The sequence below is a fragment of the Periophthalmus magnuspinnatus genome, chromosome 9 (assembly GCF_009829125.3).
Source record: "Periophthalmus magnuspinnatus isolate fPerMag1 chromosome 9, fPerMag1.2.pri, whole genome shotgun sequence".
NCBI classification, from domain to species: Eukaryota; Metazoa; Chordata; class Actinopteri; order Gobiiformes; family Gobiidae; genus Periophthalmus; species Periophthalmus magnuspinnatus.
Genome location: NC_047134.1, coordinates 17,562,442 through 17,580,659, shown reverse-complemented (window position 1 = coordinate 17,580,659; position 18,218 = coordinate 17,562,442). Strand labels below are relative to the sequence as shown.

Genomic DNA, 18,218 nt, shown 5'->3' with positions numbered 1-18,218 from the left:
TAACATGTTTTATAAGTTTCACTTCTGTTTTTGATGTTCTGAGTCCCCCCCGTCTTCGTTCTCTACGCTAAGTCACTTCCCTTTCACAGCACGATCACCACATAATCAGCGTGCATCCTGCTGCTCAAACTACACCGCATCACGTCAGGTTTGTGAAGTTGTTGTGTAGAGTTTTGTATATTTATGGAGGTTTATGGGCTGAACATTGCACAGAATATTACCGCTAACCACAAGGAGGGTTCAAATCAGGCCTGGGAGAGATCACATGCAGGGATGACATCCAAAACCTCTCCAGACATGCTTTTGATGAGGGAACAACATTATAATATGGTAGAAAGCTCAAAAATTGATTATGCATAATACTTTTTAATCCTTTGTTGATGTATTTTTTTCTGCCACCAAAAGCCTGTCTTGTTTTCTACATATATATTCACAGACCCAGCAACACTACTAAATGTGTTGCAGAAAAGTGTTTCACAAGTCTTGTTAGCTAAAGGGTTTTGACCTTCTGCTAAAGTGGTTGAAAAAGAAATTCTCTTCAATTAGCTTGAAGTGCTAAGAAATGTGCTAACTGCGATTACACATTTTCAATTAACCACAAGTGTCCCATATGTATGCTGCCACGGGGACTGTTGTACTGTTTTGCACTTTAGTTTATTGACTTTAAATATAAGCCAGTACAAAAAAGTAAGTAGGTTTTGGAGAATGCGCCCAAAAATATACCACTAGTGTCATTTAATGCAGGACTGACCTCAGAATTCACTGTAAATTGGCCCTCTCACCCACACAGCAGTAGCCAGCTGTTGTGGCAAAGCTGAGCAAGTCATTGGCTGTAGCAACAACACAGTAAAGTGTGCTGTGAGGAGATAATGGATTTTTAGTCCCGGGTCAGTGTGGATCAGGAGCACTGAAGATGAGGGGTCACTCAGTCAATGGAGCTGTTTAAATGTAAGCTCTGTGCAGCTCCTCACAGGTACAGTCCAGGTGGAATAACTCTGAGCTCAAGTCTGTAATGGCTTTAGTAATGCACAGTTTAACACATCAGCAACATGTGAATGGATAGAGAACTCTGTCTTGAATGACATACAGTGAAGAATAAGCATCGTGGCTAAAAAAAAACAACAACAGCAAAAGTCTCATAAAGGTGCACTATGTAACATTTCAGATGGTGGTCCGTTACCTGCTCGTCTTCATAGAGAAATTATTGCTTTGCCAGGAATGTTCTATAGTATGGAATTTGTCAATCTCTTGCATTTATCCAATTACATGTTTAATTGCTCAAAAATACACACAAAGGTGATACAAAGATGTGCATTCTTACTGAGCGCAGGGTTGCCTCTCCACAGATCTGACCTGTAATGTGGCCTGGTGGTGTCACCTGTTTGTCTCCATGGAGATGGATTATGTCATACTATATGTAAAGATATAGTTTGTCCATGAATAAGTAAATTGGCATATGGGTCCGTGCACAACAGTCCTGGCAACCTCACTGCTTATTTTGCATGTACAGCCCAAATATGGAGGGGGTGGGTATAAAATGTGAATAATGGAGTCTGTGCAATTAATGTAATGTGCAATTATGGGAATTGTGAAGTGAGTGGAATGTCTAACATTTTGGATGGTGCAATGTGTGGAATTTGCAATATGTGGGATGTACAATATGTGGGATGTGCAGTGAGTGGAATGTGCAACTATGGGAATTGTGTAATTTTTATTTTGACCCCTCTGTGACCCCACCCTTGGGACAACGAATGGAAATTAGCCTTTATTTACAATCTGGTGTGTTTACGTTCATGTCTGTCATGTCATTTCTGTTCAATAACATGCCAAATAAATAAAAAACTGTCAGTGCCACTACTTCCTGTCCAGTTGTCTAGAGTTTGCAGAGTCACGTAAAAATGAATAAATATTTGAAGATAAGACAGTGGCCAATGACTTGAGGGTGCATGTTTCTGATAACATGTTAAACACTAACCAAAGGCAGGTGTTTGTGTCGCAATACTAACGCTAATGCTAATTTTGAGGCATGACAGATTAAAATAACACCACAAACTGAGATAATCTACATATAAAACAGGGTAGTCTTTACATGAATCAATTTAGATTTTAATAGTTTTTTTTTATTTTAGACTACATGGTTTTAATAAAAGTTAGCATTAACTTTGAGGCACTCTGTCTGCCATTCAACATTAGTTTGGAGCAACAGCATAACACACATTTGGACCATTTCTTTCTTCTATGATGCTTTTATAAGGTCTTTTTATTTGCTGATATTCAATCCAGTGTCGAGTATGACGACGCATTTAAACTGAAGGAGAAGCTCTTTTAAATATCAAATAAACTCTACTTAACATGGTCAGCTGAATAAACCGCTGAATTTTATGGCCTGGGTTCAACAGCATTATTTGTCTTTAATGTCAAAGTTAAAAAAAAAGCTAATTGTTCAGAACCTGCTTATGTTGTGAGTCATTACAAGACGGTGGGTGGCGTGGTCTCAGCACTTTATACAACCCAGGGACATTACCATATGCCACGGTATTCAAATGACTGTTTATTTCCCCATAGCGTTGCGTTTTCAGTGTTGCATTAGCGTGGCATGAAATTCTCAACTTCTTTTCTGCACTTTGGGGGAAAGCGCTGGCACTACTTTTTCTCACTTTGAGCGCCACAGTCAAGTGCCACTAAAATCAATACGTTCTGCCATGATGGATGTATTTCAGGCTGACATCTAGTTCCTGCCAGGGTTTATATATCTGAACACTACAAACACGCAGGGATCAGGGTTTGTGCTTGTCATAGGCTGCTCTCTCGAGGGCTGCTGTATTTATGACTATTAGAGTGAAAAGGCTGTTTATCACACAAGCCTCCCCCCACTGACAGACAACTTCAATTATACCAATGGCAGCTTTGTATACTGTGGCCATATGTGGCACTGATCTGTGGAAATGACTTGTAATGAGTTACGATAGTTAGTTAAATCAATCATTAAACTATTACCAGGAATGTAATGAGGACATTGTTTTTTCCAATCTTTCGACAGACTGCATTAACAATCCCGTTTATTTTGACCTTACGATGCTGATGTGGGACCAGTCAATCACACATCACGTTTGAAAGATGATTCGTAACATTGATTATTAAGTAAAAAAGTCATTTGACATTTTAATTTGGTAACTACAAATTAATACCTCGAGCACAAATACTTAATAAGCTATTTGCTCAATTAAGGTGCAGTTATTGTAAAGTGTTGTCTAATTTTCTGTGTTGATTTTTGATTAATATTATACATAGTAAATACTTTTGCCTGAGTGATGTGATGATTGAGAGAGTTCTTGTGTGAGCTACATTTCATATCTGAATCTTTTATCTTTTATTTGATTTACTTTAGTGGCTGTTTTTGAACTAGTCATGCCTGATCCTTCCACATTTTAATCAGTGAAATGAAGCAGTGACCCTCGACTGAAGGTCCAGCTCTGAACTTTCCCCAACAGCTGAGCAACAGTAATGAGCAGTGTCTTTGACCGCAGCCGTCAGCACTGTTTAATCTGTTTTAGCAGCTCATACACCATGAAAATGTGAGCAGTTAGCCTCAAAATACAGTATTAGGTTTTCTGAGAACAACAGTGTTGACTTTAGAAAGAGGCTTCTACAAAACAAACACAATGCACAGGCAGCTCCAGAAGGTGTTTAGCAGGAGCAGGTAAACGCCACAGCCGTGAGCGCTGATAAGAAGAAGCAAATCCTCATAAGCCCTGATAACACAAATGCAAATCTGACTTAATGCTTAAATCACTGTGTGCAAAAATGAGTAAAGTGATTTTAGTTCTATCTCAGAATTTAAGACTGTTTGTTATACATCTGCATTAGATTGGCATTGGCCAAAAGCTGCTTTATTTGAAAACGCTTTTATCCTAAGTTGTTTTGTTGTTATTTTCTTGTCCCAGGTGTGGCAATGCGGAGGCAGTATGGAGGTCCTGCCCTGTGCCCGAGTGGCTCACATTGAGCGCACGAAGAAGCCCTACAACAATGACATCGATTACTACGCCAAACGCAACGCCCTGAGAGCCGCCGAGGTGTGGATGGATGAATACAAATCTCATGTCTACATGGCCTGGAACATTCCCATGAACGTAAGTTTGCTCGGCTTAGTAGACCTTCTCCTCAGATCTTTCTCTCTGCTTTACCCTACTCTTACTTTCTCATTCTGAAATGCGTCTGAGCTCTCCAGAGACACAAGTCAATAGAAACTCAAAATTCTGTTTTCGTCCCACTTGACCTTCAGTGTAGCAGAGTGAAGGCTGAGCAGTCAGACAGGAGGAGCCTCAGTCTAATCAGCCCATTTTCATACATCACTTTAGCCTAATTGCTTTCAGAGGTCTGCTGAAATGGGACCTACAATAATAAACAGCTCCTCTGCTTCCAAAAGAGTTTAACATTGCATCCTAATTGACCATGGAAGCATGCAGAATAAGACTGAAAGACACCAGCAATGGCTTCCGGACCTCTCCTCTGACTAAATGATGACAGCACTGTGGGGGGCTGTCAAAGAGTGTGCTCCAACAGGCTGCTGCTAACTGCGTGCTCCCCCACTTTGACTTAATATTATCACAATGTTTCACTAAACGCGGGCAGGACAAGCTAACCCCGTACATGTAACTATTGCTTCGAGCTGTGGGGTGGACATTTTTGGTACTGAATAAGTAACCAATCAGGAGCTATCTCATCTCCAGTGTAATTACCAACACAGTGGCATGGCTCGCTATTACCCAGCTGTCCTGCGGCGTGGAGTTATCTTGTTTTCTGTATAAAAAGCGAACGCAACAATTATTCCATCTACCTTCGTTCTTTCAGCCTGCCTCCCATCTCGCCCATACACACAGTAACAGTTTAGTTATTGTCTGTTGGAGCTACTAAGAGAAAATTACTTCTGTGGCTATGGGGGGAAGCTTATGATTCAGCACAGCACAAGCCCCGAGTCCAAAATCTAAAAACATCAACTTCTGAAATTAAATGCATTTGTTTGTGTCATCTGATGGTGATGCTGCATTTCTGCCTCCAGTTTTAGAGCTGGAAAATGTTAGACCAAACTTGAACCAATGAAAGTTTGTTTTAAGGGCACTGTTCCTGATTTTTATGGTATTATAAAAATGAAAAACATAGCTTGTTCTTCAGTGGTCCAGAGTTTTTCCTTAGCTTTTCCTCACTCTTATGCATTCGGAGCATCCTAATTATTCACCACAATGAGTTCATAAGCAAATCTCAGAGACCAGTGCATAGTGTCTGTAAAACAACAACTAGCATGCTAACACGCACTTCTTGAATATTAGACAACAAATTGCTTTTAAATTAGATGCTGACAGCGCTTATTATATAGTTTTACCTCCAGAGCTGCTCATATTTCTGCTCAAATACAAGGGAAAAAACTTACATACAGGATCTATAACTATTAATGACTACATAGTATATATTTTCCCTGTAAATCAAATTGTTAGCAAGCAGTAATTGGTGTATTTTCTGTTTATTCCACCCTTCCTTGATCATCCTTCACTGTTAATTTGTGCACAGACTTGGCAAGACAGAGCTGCCTTCTTTCCAAGTATTCCACAAGTGTGAAATGCTGTTAGACAGGAATAGTATAAGATATAATATTCCTATAATGTTTAGACTCATTTATTATGGGCACCATCTATGGGAAACTGTAAGTCATAATATATGCGAATCAGGACCTTGTGCCAGGCAGGGCAGTCTTCAGGCGTTCCTCGATCGATCTGAGAGCCACCCCCGTAACACATCGAGCCGTGAGCACTCATAATGAAACAGCTGATTAGGACTGGCTCAGTGCAACTCACTTCCCACATTACAATGAAGGTCCCTCATGACTACAGCCTCTATCCATCTAATGTCCATTGCAAACACACTCAAATACATGTTATTGTCTGTCAGAAACACTGCCTTTATTTCAATATTTTTACTAAATTGTTGCACTGTTCTTGTTTTGTTAGTTTTTCTGCGTTGTAATGTATATTTAAAGCCTTTTTAATGAGCAATAATAAGAAGTAATACTTAAAGTTCTGCCATAAGCTGGATTGTTGCGATGCTTGAGTGTACAAACTCATGAGAATCCATCTGGTACTGCTCCTGCTGATTTGTCTGAGAACAACTTTTGGTGCAGTGAAAAAAATATTTTTGCTGTTTGTTGGCAGTTAAAGCATAGTCATAGCAGCAGTTGTTGTATTTATTTAGCTGTAATTATTATCTTAAAGTATTGTACCTCATTATACCCCATTAAACTCACTGAATAAGTACAATTTTTTGTTTTTGTCAGAACCCGGGTGTTGATTTTGGGGATGTTTCGGAGCGCCTGGCCCTGAGGAAGAAGCTGCAGTGTCGGAGTTTCCGCTGGTACCTTGAACACGTCTACCCCGAAATGAGGATCTACAACAACACCATCACATACGGAGAGGTCAGAGGCCTGACCTAAGAACCGCTTCACTTTCTGTTCACAGCAGTGCAAGGCTTTTGAACTGGGAAGCTTTGTTCTTTTCTTTGCAAATATTTTACAGCTTTTATGAAACTAAGTATGGATTTACACTGACAGCCAAGAATGCACTCTCTAGTTCTATACGTATAATTATAGCCTCTCATTCTCTCATCCGTCATGTCCTTGGAATCAATTACAGCTTGAAGACTTTTTCTCATTCAAAAGATATTATATATTTTGTTTTAAAGAGTTAATCACAATGGCAATAGTTGTAATTTCTGATCGTTGTGAAACCCATGGATAGCCTAAATCACAGATATAAAAAACATTTGGTTGCTATGGTAATGCAATATCACATAGGATTAGATGCAATTTTCTTATAATGAGCTTTAATTAAAGACTTATTAGTTTTCCATTGCGTCTTGATTGGTCTGGGCTCTGCTGCCCTCACCGCAGTGTGGTGAGGGAACAGGAATATGACAGGTTGAAGAATTGAACAGGATTCGGAGCCACATGCGATTAGAGCGAATGCTGAAATGTGCTCTTTAACTGATATCAATCCTGACAAAGGAAAATAGAGGCAGATCAATATGCAGTGCAAATGTAGTGTCAGAATGTATACAAATGAAACGGGAGATCTGTCAGTGGGGAGAATCGGTCTTACTTTGCTTCCTCTTTGACTGTGGCAGGTAGTTATAGATTATTCAGACGAAATCTACTTAAGTGGTTTGGGTTTTGGTTTCTAAATAAGACAGGAGCAGTTACTATGTACCTAACACAACTGACCCTATTTTGTCTTTGTGAAGTGTGTGAAACAGTCCATGCAAGATTGAATGGGGTGGACTGTCTACAGGGCTGCTCTTTTACAGTCGAGAATATGCCATGTAAATAATGATGTATTTTAAAATCTAAATAAACACAGATACGAAAATTAAGACACAGTGGCCGTTTTTAGATTTTTGTTTCAACATTTTATAGAGATAACTTCAAATTCCAACCCTTTCCCATAATATTAAGATAAAGGAAATATGCTGACAACATCAAGACGTTCGCTCAAATGGTCAGGTCATCGGGCCGATATTTCGATATTTGAACTTTTTATATCTCTAATACAAGCCGATATTTTGTTTTGGTTGATTTGCTGCCTAGAACATACACAAAAAGCTTAATTTTAACACTTTAATACAAAAAAAAAAAAACACAACTGCACTAAATGTGTTTGGTTTGTGGTAAAAAGGATCTGTGGGTCAGTTTTTCATAAATTTAAATGACATACTTTGAGGAAAATAATCTAAAAAGGCCCTATATAGTATATCTGCCCAAAATATTGGTAGAGCTTATCGTTTTTTAGAATACCGATTGTATTCTAAACAATCAGTATCGGCATCTCTCATGAAAAAAACACATATCAGTCAGTCTGTAGTAAGGTCCCAAACACGTTGATGCAGTAGCTGGTGGTCTGGATATCATTACATCCCTCAGCACACGACATTGACAACCAGATAATCAATTCTTCAGATTAAAGTGATTTCCGGTATGTTTACACAACAAACACATTTAGCCCGTGCAGCCCCATTGCTGCTGAGAGGAAGTGGCTCTCGTCTGTCACCTCACATCAGTGTTGCAGTCGGCCATGTTGACCGCACCAGTCGAGTGAAGCCTTCCCTGACACCGCAGCATGAGCGATATGTCACAACCTGGAAATAGAGCCGTGCACATTCAAATCACGTGTAAACCAGGCCAGGCTCAGTGAACACATCACCATACGGGCAGGAGACAGGGGAGAGCGGGTCCTGAATCATGATCACGCTGTTAGAGGAGAAACACAAAGGATATGGAAGAACAGAGGCAGTGCGGGAATCAATTCAAGTCATTTCTTTATTTTTAAATCAATGGAAAGCTTTTCTGTTAGACTTTACATTCAACAATTAGACACATGTGTTTTTTGTGATCTATACATTTCATAAAATATTTGTGACTTTTTTTTTTTATTAGGAGGGTAAATGATTAGTGATTGTTTGACCAAGTGTTATCACACATCCTCTTATTTATACACTTTTTTACCCTTTTCAGCAAAGATTTAAAAATTCCCTGATTTGCCATTTGCTTTTATAGTATTTAACACTATTAAAATATAATCTGGAACTATATCCAACTATGTCTTCATGATTCCCAATAGGCGGAGGGACCCATGGACGATTCATGTCAAAGAAAACATGGTGGAAGTAAAAACAAAAAAGTCAAGTAAAAACAAAAAAGGACTAAGAAACAACTCCGAATCAACTAGAAAGACGCTATAATCTGTAACCCTGAAAGAAAAGAAGTTAAATATTTCTTTTTGTTCTAAATGTTACAAGGATATTTGGTCAATTTTGATTCCAAAACTTGAACAGGGAGTAAGAAAGTCTGGCTCAACATGAAACAGATTCATCTAAATATAACACTTTTTAACATTTCTAACTTCAGTGCCGTCTACATGAACCTTTCCAGCAAGGTTATTTTAAATCATGATCTACCTGTTGAAAAAAATGTGGCGCTATACTCATGGGCTGCACAAATTTTTCCCTTTTATTTGTTTAGGTAAGGAACAGCAAAGCCAGCGGGTACTGTCTGGACCAGGGCTCAGAGGACGACGACAAGGCAATACTCTACCCTTGCCACGGCATGTCATCACAGGTACAACGAATCAGAGAAATTCATCATTTAATCAGGGAGAGAGTGGAAGTAGATATTGGATAAACTAGTAGAAATTGCACCTTTATCGTAAGTCATCTCAAAAGTTTAAACACATTTGGAGGCGATACTAGAGTGTCATAGAGTGGCTGCGAACAAATTGATTTTAGCCATCTTAAAGTATTTCACCAGGAACCAAGATGTAGAGGAAGATATATATTCCATACTGCTCAACCTACACCAGAAAAATCTAATAACAGGATACAAGGTCATATAATGTTCTCCATAGGCAGGCTTTATACATAGCAGTAACTCATACGGAGATCAGTGTGTCTATAGAACCTCTGACTTGGTATTGATTGCAGAGGCAGTGAACTGTACATGCATAACATACTAAAGAAGGATGGGCGGATATTCACACAGTATATAAATTGTACCAATAGGAAATCTGTCAAATGCAGGGGCTAATAATAGAGTTAGTTCGAGTAGATTTCCACATGTACACAGATGGTTCAGCAGTCTCTATTTTTGGCGCAAACAGGCTCCATTACATTACATTTGATCCCCACATATTTGTCTGATGTTTTTAAATAATTACAAGTATAGAAAAGTGGGCAGAGGATTTTTCTGAGGATTCAAATGCAGAACAATGCAGGATATAGGAACAATATATTTTGGGACTTAATATTTATCATGTGTACAATTACTTTGCAATAGTGGGGAGATTTTAGCCATTTTTCTGTAATAAGATTTGATCTGCAGAGGGGTACATAACTTCTATCACTAATGTTTTGTTGCAGCTCACTCCTTTTAATGACACAGTATATTTAAAATAGGTTTACTGGGCTATAAAGTACTGTATAAAGTAGTAATATTATCATTTATTGCAATATTTCTTGGTAACAATATGTCGTTCTTCAAAATTTGTTATCGTAAGAGACCTAGTAGGATTACTCAAACATGCATGAATCCATTAAAGTACAACTCAGAGGAAGCTACTGCATTTACAGTAGCAACAAAATGGAAACTGACACAAGCACTACCAAAATTACATTGACGGGCACAGCATAAGCCCAGATGTGGATTGTTCCTTGTAGATATAAAACTGTATTTTTGTTATTCCTTTCTGTCTCTCCATCTCAGTGAATACTCTCCAGTGGCTCTTTTGTATGCATTAACAGTCTGTTTAGGTCCCATGTGAGCGCTGATGTAATTATATGAATATGCAAAAGAGTACTGCCTGCTCAGCATAACCTTTACCTAAAAAGAGCGTGGGACAAACACCGCTGTGGGTGGGAGGCAGGATGTGTGTGTTTGTGTACAAAAAGACAAAAGGCGATTCCAAAGACAAAACATGCAAATATTATTCATGATTCATTTGTTTTACATTTTTTCATCTCTTCCTGACCGCTTGTGCTGCCGGCGAGTGTCATGTTTGTTACCTGTCAAATTAAGAAAGCCGCGCACTGGCATTTTCCATTCTCAAAGAGGCCCAGTAATGCAAGTCTGCTAGGCTCTAATCCCCTACGGAAACAAAGATGAATTTCTTTCTATCCACCATTAGATTACTGTGATGACCGACTTTACCGTGAGGAGGCTCGATTCAATTTAGTCGGATGCTGTGATTTCACGTCCCTTTAGCGACGTTCGTTTTACTTATGAAAAATTATGCAATTGCGGAGGAGAAATCTTGATAGTGTGTCTGAGGGATGACTTTGCTTTGTGCTCGCTCTCTAGAGGAAATCTGACAGTATAAAACTGTAGGAGAGAAAAGCCTGCTCAGATATTCCAAGCAGGTGTCGGGTCTATTAGGTACTAGTGCTGTTGGGCAAAACATCGATTAGCACTCATTTTATGTCTTATACCTGATTTTGACAAATGTTTTGTTAACATTTAACTAGTTTTAAACTCATGGTCTACTCAGAAAGGGCCAGTGGCAGAGTGTCCGCCCACTAATCCAAATGTTCGCTTCACTTCCAGCTTCAGTCACTGTCAGTGCTGTTGGGTTTGCCTTTTACTAACATGCACTGCTCTGACAAATGAATACTTTTTTTTTTTTTTCATTTACCTGTCGGTCTCCACAGAGATGTTATTACATGCACAGTATGACATTAAACATATCCATCACATATATTTTGCTAAAGAAAAATGTTTGAAAAATAATAAAACATGCATTCTTACTGTGAGCAAGCTTTCCTCTCCACACTTGGCCAAAGTATGTACTTGTATGTATATGTACAAGAGGCATCAACTGCCTGTTTAATGCCATTTAATGTGAAATGGTGAAAATTGTTGTTGTGCTATATTACATGTTAAAAGTGATTTACATTTATTACAGATTACAGAACGAAAATTGTGTCCATCACCTTTAATATTTTTTGAATTTCTGCTTTCAATGTATTAGTTAACTTTTTAAAATTAAATCTTCTTTATCACATGAATGTGGCATGTGCGCCAACAGCTCTGCTCCTTATCTCTGCCCTTTGAGTATAGGCCATGTCCTTCTTGGTTGAGCTAAGCACATAAAGAGTTATAATGCACAGATTATGAGGTACAAGTTTGAGGTTTACAGGACCGCTGTGTGCCTCCAGTCAGCAGCTAATTAAAACCTGTGAAGACTTTGACCTTCAACACAAGTCTCTCCCAAACTTTAACAAAGAGCAGAAGGAGCAGTGTGTCTGAGGCAGCTTCAAAGGCTCAGGGTAAATGGCCTGGTTCAATCATTTCTTAATTATTTGTTGCGGTCTCATTGTAAATGTATTAAGCTGAAGGAGGCTGTCAGAGAGGCCAGTAAACAGGTCTTAGAGGGGGATTATATGGGCTTTTGTGGCTAGTCACATTTTACACCATGCATAAATCTGCTCAGATCATAATGACCCTAGAAGACCCACTGCAGGAATGTAAAACTCATTTGTGTAATTTTCCTAGTAGACACGTTGGTATGTCATGATGGTCTTGCTCTGCTACTTTGAATACCAGTATAAGAAAAAACTAAAAGAAACATTGAAGCATAGACAGAAAGTTAGAGCTTTTGCCCGCTCACTCAAAGGTAGGCAGTTCAATCCCAGCTACCACCAGAGTGTACTGTTGTTGTGTCCTTGAGCAAGACATTTGACCCACTTTACCCTCAGTGTCTATGCACGCAGGTGGGTGGATGTTTGTGTAAATGGGTGAGGGATTCCTTGAAATGAACCAATTGAGACCATAATAATTACAAATTACTATATTCAATGCTTTCTAAACTAAACTTACCAACACATTTTATAGAACAATTATCCAAAAAACAAAACAATTAAAATAAAATACTGAATCAGTGTACAACGAACCATAACATAGTGGTCAAGCAATGACTAAGCAGTTTCTTGTACCAACTTTGGTTCTCACAGACATGCTCATTCAACACTTTAAGATGTAGAAAAGCTATAGGGTTTTTGCAGAATTTATTCCACTGTCAACATCATATTGAAATATTTATTATAAGAGATGAATTATGCATTAAAGAAGACATTGTTTATAAATCAACAGATTGAGAGGGATTGAGTTCCATTGATTTCCAGTGCAGTGAATAAGAAGCAGGTCTGTGCTCTGAGCAGGACTGTACAGTAGACCTCCATATCTTTTGCATCTCGCCTTTCAGAGAGAGGATCACTGGCATCGATAAATAATAAATGCTATCTCTACTGTATCCTTACGTAACAGATACGGATCGGCGCTGGCTCTTTCATGTGCAGGATTAGCCAGCGAGGATCAAGTTCTGCTTTTGGGAACGCTGTCACTTTCCCATTCAAACTCTGCAAGCTCAGGCTTACAGTAGTGAATGCCCTCTGTCTCAAATCCAGAAGGTGAAAGCAACAAGATACTTTTACTCAATTGATTTTCTCTTTAAATAAGTAAAAAGATTTGAACCTCTGTAGAAAGGTGGTTACGCTTGTCTGGCAATCGGAAAAAGGCAATGCAAGGTTTTCGAAGTAGCATTTGTGGAAGCAATAACAAAAGTACACTGAATAATTCTGTTAGTATTGAATAGTTTTATTTATGTATTGATGGAACAGCCGTAATGCAACCTGTCAGAAAGAATCCTTGCGTTAATATCTGTAAACTTTACTATTCATAAATGTCATATGGTCTTTACCAAATGAGAATGAAATAGCAGGTCTAGTAGTAATTAGGAATGTCACCATATTAAATTATTTTAGTTTACGATTATTCACAATTATAACATCAGGACCAAACAACGGTGAAATCCATGTTTTTGTTTATCTTGTCTTAATAGATCACCATTCCTCTGCTCCTCCTATGGGACATCAAATAACTTATTTTTGCTTCCAAAATTCTCACTATATTTTTTTAGCTCTTATGATTACATTGCAACTTAATTACAATAATTACAATTTTCAATTAACCTTGACATCACTAGCAGTAATATTCTGCTTTGACTGTAAAACTCCCATGTCTATTACTATTTATATAGTTTTATATCTTTATGAAATTAAAACTTGTAAATTATTTTTTAATGGACCCTAAGATTAACAGAGGATTAACAGGCCCTCGGGTACAGCTAAAGGGGATCCTAATAAATACACAAATAAAGAGCAGTGGTACACCATCACACCCTCTCTTTTGTGTGTGTTTTCAGCTGGCTCGGTACTCCACTGAGGGCCTTCTGCAGCTGGGGCCCCTGGGCTCCACCACCTTCCTCCCTGACACCAAATGTCTGATTGACGACGGCAGAGGACGCACCCCCAGCCTCAAGAAGTGTGAGGCTGTGACGAGGAGTTCCCAGCGCCTCTGGGACTTCACACAGGTGGGTCCCATATGAGAGGACTGAGGGTCTGTTTAGTTCAACACACGTCATAGTAGGTAGTAAAAATATGTACTTGGCTTTCATATTCTTGCATTTTGTGACACTGGCTATGCTTATATGCACCACAAATCTGATCATTATCTGATTTCTTGAGTTATGAACGAATTAAAACGCCATGTAAATTTCTAATAAGAGTAACTCAGTAGGTGTTGACAAGGAAAATGAGCAAACTAATGAGGCAAAGACAAAAATGTCAGTGGCAATGTTAAAGATTGGAAAGTCGTTTTATTGTGATCATCATTGTAAGTTAATTGGATTAATTCAAGTAACTGTGTTTGGAAGACAGATTTCTTTTTTTGAATAAACTCACACCAAGAATTTGATCCAATTACTGAGTTTTTTACATGTGAATGTACACACTGACAGGAATTCTAAGATTAAAACAAACAAACATTCACTAAGAAAACATGTGGTATTGGACATACAAAGAATCACAGGACATTATACTCCTCATACTACTCCTGCCAAGCCCAAATACAGTGCATGGAGGGAGCTGTGACAGGAAGGGCATCCAGCATAAAATTAAGCAAAGCAAATTGTGCTTTATGAATATTTATTGATCAAGTTAAACAGAGCATTTGAACATGAAATATGCAAATGAGTGTGGCTATAGAGTTGGATGTAAAGATTAAAGATCAGATAAGCTGCCACATGCATACACCTGGGGAGAGCAGAGATGTTAGTCAGTGTGTCATCCAGGGGCCCGATGCTTTGGAGGTCTGATGTCCTCAGAGCGTCAGGTCTGAAGAATCAGAGGCGCTGAGACAGATAGTGGTTATGTGATCTAAACAGTAAATCCAGGCTCAGGCAGCATCAGGCTGAAGGGATGCTATATCCTCTGGAAAAGTCACATTAGCTGAGCTGATGTGTTTAATCTCGTGGCATTTGTTGTTTAATTGTGAAGTCTTTCATTTATGGAAAATTCCACTGAGTTACTTCAGTTTGTCAATTGTTTCATTGTAGGAGAAACATTGTAGTTCTTTATGAAGAGTTTATTCCAAAGTTTAATAAAACTTTTAAACATCTGTGCCTGTTCAAATGTGCATCCATGAATCTTAAAATGGAATTTAGGTCTGGCGTGATGAGGGTTGGGAAGTGCCAAGATGTGTCTTACTGCAGCCTGACAGTTAAACATTTACTTATATCCATGACAGTGGCAACAGTGAAGAGGTGCTTCTCACAGTTTCATAGGTCAATCTGTAATACTATGCAAATGATCTTTCAAATCTGCATTAAAACATAAAAGCATTGTGGAGCATTACAAAATCAACAATAATATCAACAATAAACATAAATAAGTATACTGATTGAAAAGGGCTGTTTTAAGTTTAATAATTGCAAAACACCTATATTACACAATTTGTTTATGTTAAAGTTTCATGTGCCGCCATAGTCTCACCTATCGTCTATGAGAAACACTGTAACATTCTTATTGATCTTGAATGTGTTAAGTTACTTATTAATATTCTCTGCCTCCATCTCGTCTCCAGAACGGCCCCATCATCAGCAGGGACACTGGTCGGTGCTTGGAGGTGGAAATGTCCAAAGACGCTAACTTCGGCCTGCGCCTTGTGGTCCAGCGCTGCTCGGGTCAGAAGTGGATGATCCGAAACTGGATTAAACACCCGCGGCACTGACTGAGGCGCCGATGAGCTAATGTGCGCCACCGAGACACTGCTGGGGGCTTTGTGTTGCAGGTGGATTGCAAACTGCGGGGGTCCAGCTGCTGTTAGCGTGTTAGCTTGTGGTATCTCTCTCCACACACACGCTAAGCTACCCTCAGGCCATGGAGCGCTAACACATCTTAAGAAGCTCAAGCTAGGGCAGCATACAGACACCTTACAAATACTACGTCAAATGACCCATAGCTTTGACTGTAGGCTACATGTACAAAATAATAAAACGTGTACGCAGCTTCTGAAAATGGGTCGTAGAGATTGTCAATTTTCTACGTTAAAACAAGAAGGAGTGTGTCAGTGTGTGTGTTATTTTTGAAGTGAAATCGGAAAAAAAAAGGTATAATTGCTGTCGATCGCCATATCAAAGTGATTATTTTGGGGTATGATTTGGAAAATTGCTTTGGACATATTGCGCGGCCCTGGCGAAGAACTGTAATAGGTTTCTAAGGGGCTCGTTGTCTGGTGACGGTGGAGACGTCCTCACGCGCGCCCACACAAACTACACTCCAGCTCAGTGTTACTTTGGACAGTATTGCTCACGGCAGACCAGAGCAATCGAGTGCCTTTTCCTCATCTTTCTGCTTCATCAGACCAGGGAATGTGACTCCCGAAAGCATGTACAAAGTTATTTGAAAATCATTAATATTTAAAACAATGTATAATAAAAACAGTCTAATGATAGTAATATATTGTAAAAAGTGAACAGTTGATATCTGTCCTCTGATAACAGTTAGGATAATAAACATTTTTATGAGGAGTTTTTGTGGGGTCGTTTTTATCGTTGGTATTGTGTACAGCTTTTCCAGTTCATATAATGTCAATAGTATGCCGTTCAGTAGCCTCTATAATGGTGAATATTATACGTTACCATTACCTCCTTTGGGTTAGTCATTGCTTAAAACTAGTATAACAATTGTGTAGTTATATTTTAGACCTGGTTTAACCCCAATAAAGACCTCAGATAGTCTAGTTTAGACCTGGTGCTACTCAGAAGCCTAAATATTTCTTAGGTTGTACATGGGAAGAAAAGTTTCATTCCACATACTTGCACAAAAATGTCATGGCTGGTTGTTTTGCTACTTCATGTGTATTTGCACGTATATTTAGATTCAAAATTACACCTCATTGGACAACAAAACTGATAAAGAATAATTTGTTAGTTAATTTGGTTAGTAGTTAAAAGTTAAACTCCCATGCATTTCTTTTGCTGAATATACTGAGACAGAGCCGTGGACTTGTATATGCATTTATGATATTGCAGCATGTATAGAGAATGATAATTAAAAGTTAGTTTGGTTTCACATTCATTCATTATAGCAGGAACATTGTGATCTCATATATGAAACCTGCATTTATTCTTAAGCTTGTATTTTCTTTTGTAACAGTCCTAATGGCAGTGCTTATTCTTTGTTGTTCAAGCTCCTACCAGCACCTCGAGCCGCGCTGAGACTTCTGGCCTTGCACACACTGTAATTGTCCAACCCACCCACTGGATACGTGTCCACACAAAGTTCTGAAAGCTTTCCAATTATTCTAGCCTGAGAAAGTTTTATCATTTTTATCTGTGTTCAGCCGAGTGCACGGGCGAGTGATTGGGAGACATCTGACAGGCTTTTATCTCCAATATCAAAGGCTGAAAGCATTATACAAGAACAGGTCCAGTGTTTTATGTGGAATGCGATATAGAAGTGTATTCACTTTCTTCAATAGACTTTGCTTTTAAAGTTATGTAAAATATACCAGTTTGGGAACACTGATATATTCAATGACAGGTTATAATTCACCATGGTAGTTTGATGGATGTTTGAGATGAGCACGTGATCAATGCAGGTCTTCATGGTCATGTTTAAGTGTTTGATTTGCTATAAAAAAAAGAGTGACCCACCGAAAAACTACTGGCCAGTGCTAGCCAGCTTTTAAGTGTAGTCATATTTGAGAGGAAGTTTCAGACAGAGCAATGCCTCATGTCAGCTTCACCTCCTAAGGAATGTTGATACATCAGCTGCACAGTGTCAATAGATCTGCTTGTCTCCATGGAGATTGATATGCTTAATGCCATATTCCAGGCATTAACAGCATTGCACCTAAAGCATTTTTTCTCCAACTAGCCCACACCCGCACCGATCGCACGAGTTACATTCACAAAATACCGCTTCTTTCTGTGTCCAATCCATTTCTCCACTCCCCAATATCCTGTGCTTTTAGGATGCAATGAAAAGTGAAAAGCTCTTTTACTGGGGTTAGCTGCGCCGCCTGCCTCGTATGTTCCACTGGCCTGTTTTAATTTGGTTTCCAGCTGGTTTGAGCTCAGAGATTGCCTGCTCTCAAACCACGTCATGCTCCTTTGGCTCTAATCATTTCATATGAGCGTGCATCATGAGCGTGTCCTCTAAACCAACCCAGCTCCTGTCCACCAGAGAAATATCTTATTCTGCCTCGACAAGGTTTACAAACACAGCAACACTGCAATGTCTCACCGCTTCTGTCAGGAAAGACCAACAACTGTATTGCTTGTATTATT

General features: G+C 38.9%; 1 protein-coding gene across 1 annotated transcript in view; it reads left to right on the top strand.

The window, feature by feature from the left end:
- galnt9 (polypeptide N-acetylgalactosaminyltransferase 9) overlaps nucleotides 1-16,318 on the top strand; it is a 111,250-nt gene extending 94,932 nt beyond the window's left edge. Inside the window, exons 7-11 of the mRNA XM_033973392.2 lie at nucleotides 3,945-4,130; nucleotides 6,326-6,463; nucleotides 9,062-9,157; nucleotides 13,791-13,958; nucleotides 15,509-16,318. Coding sequence (XP_033829283.1) covers nucleotides 3,945-4,130; nucleotides 6,326-6,463; nucleotides 9,062-9,157; nucleotides 13,791-13,958; nucleotides 15,509-15,655 — 735 coding nt within the window. The 3' untranslated portion in view covers nucleotides 15,656-16,318. The remainder of the gene's footprint in view (nucleotides 1-3,944; nucleotides 4,131-6,325; nucleotides 6,464-9,061; nucleotides 9,158-13,790; nucleotides 13,959-15,508) is intronic.
- The last annotated feature ends 1,900 nt before the right edge of the window (nucleotides 16,319-18,218 follow it).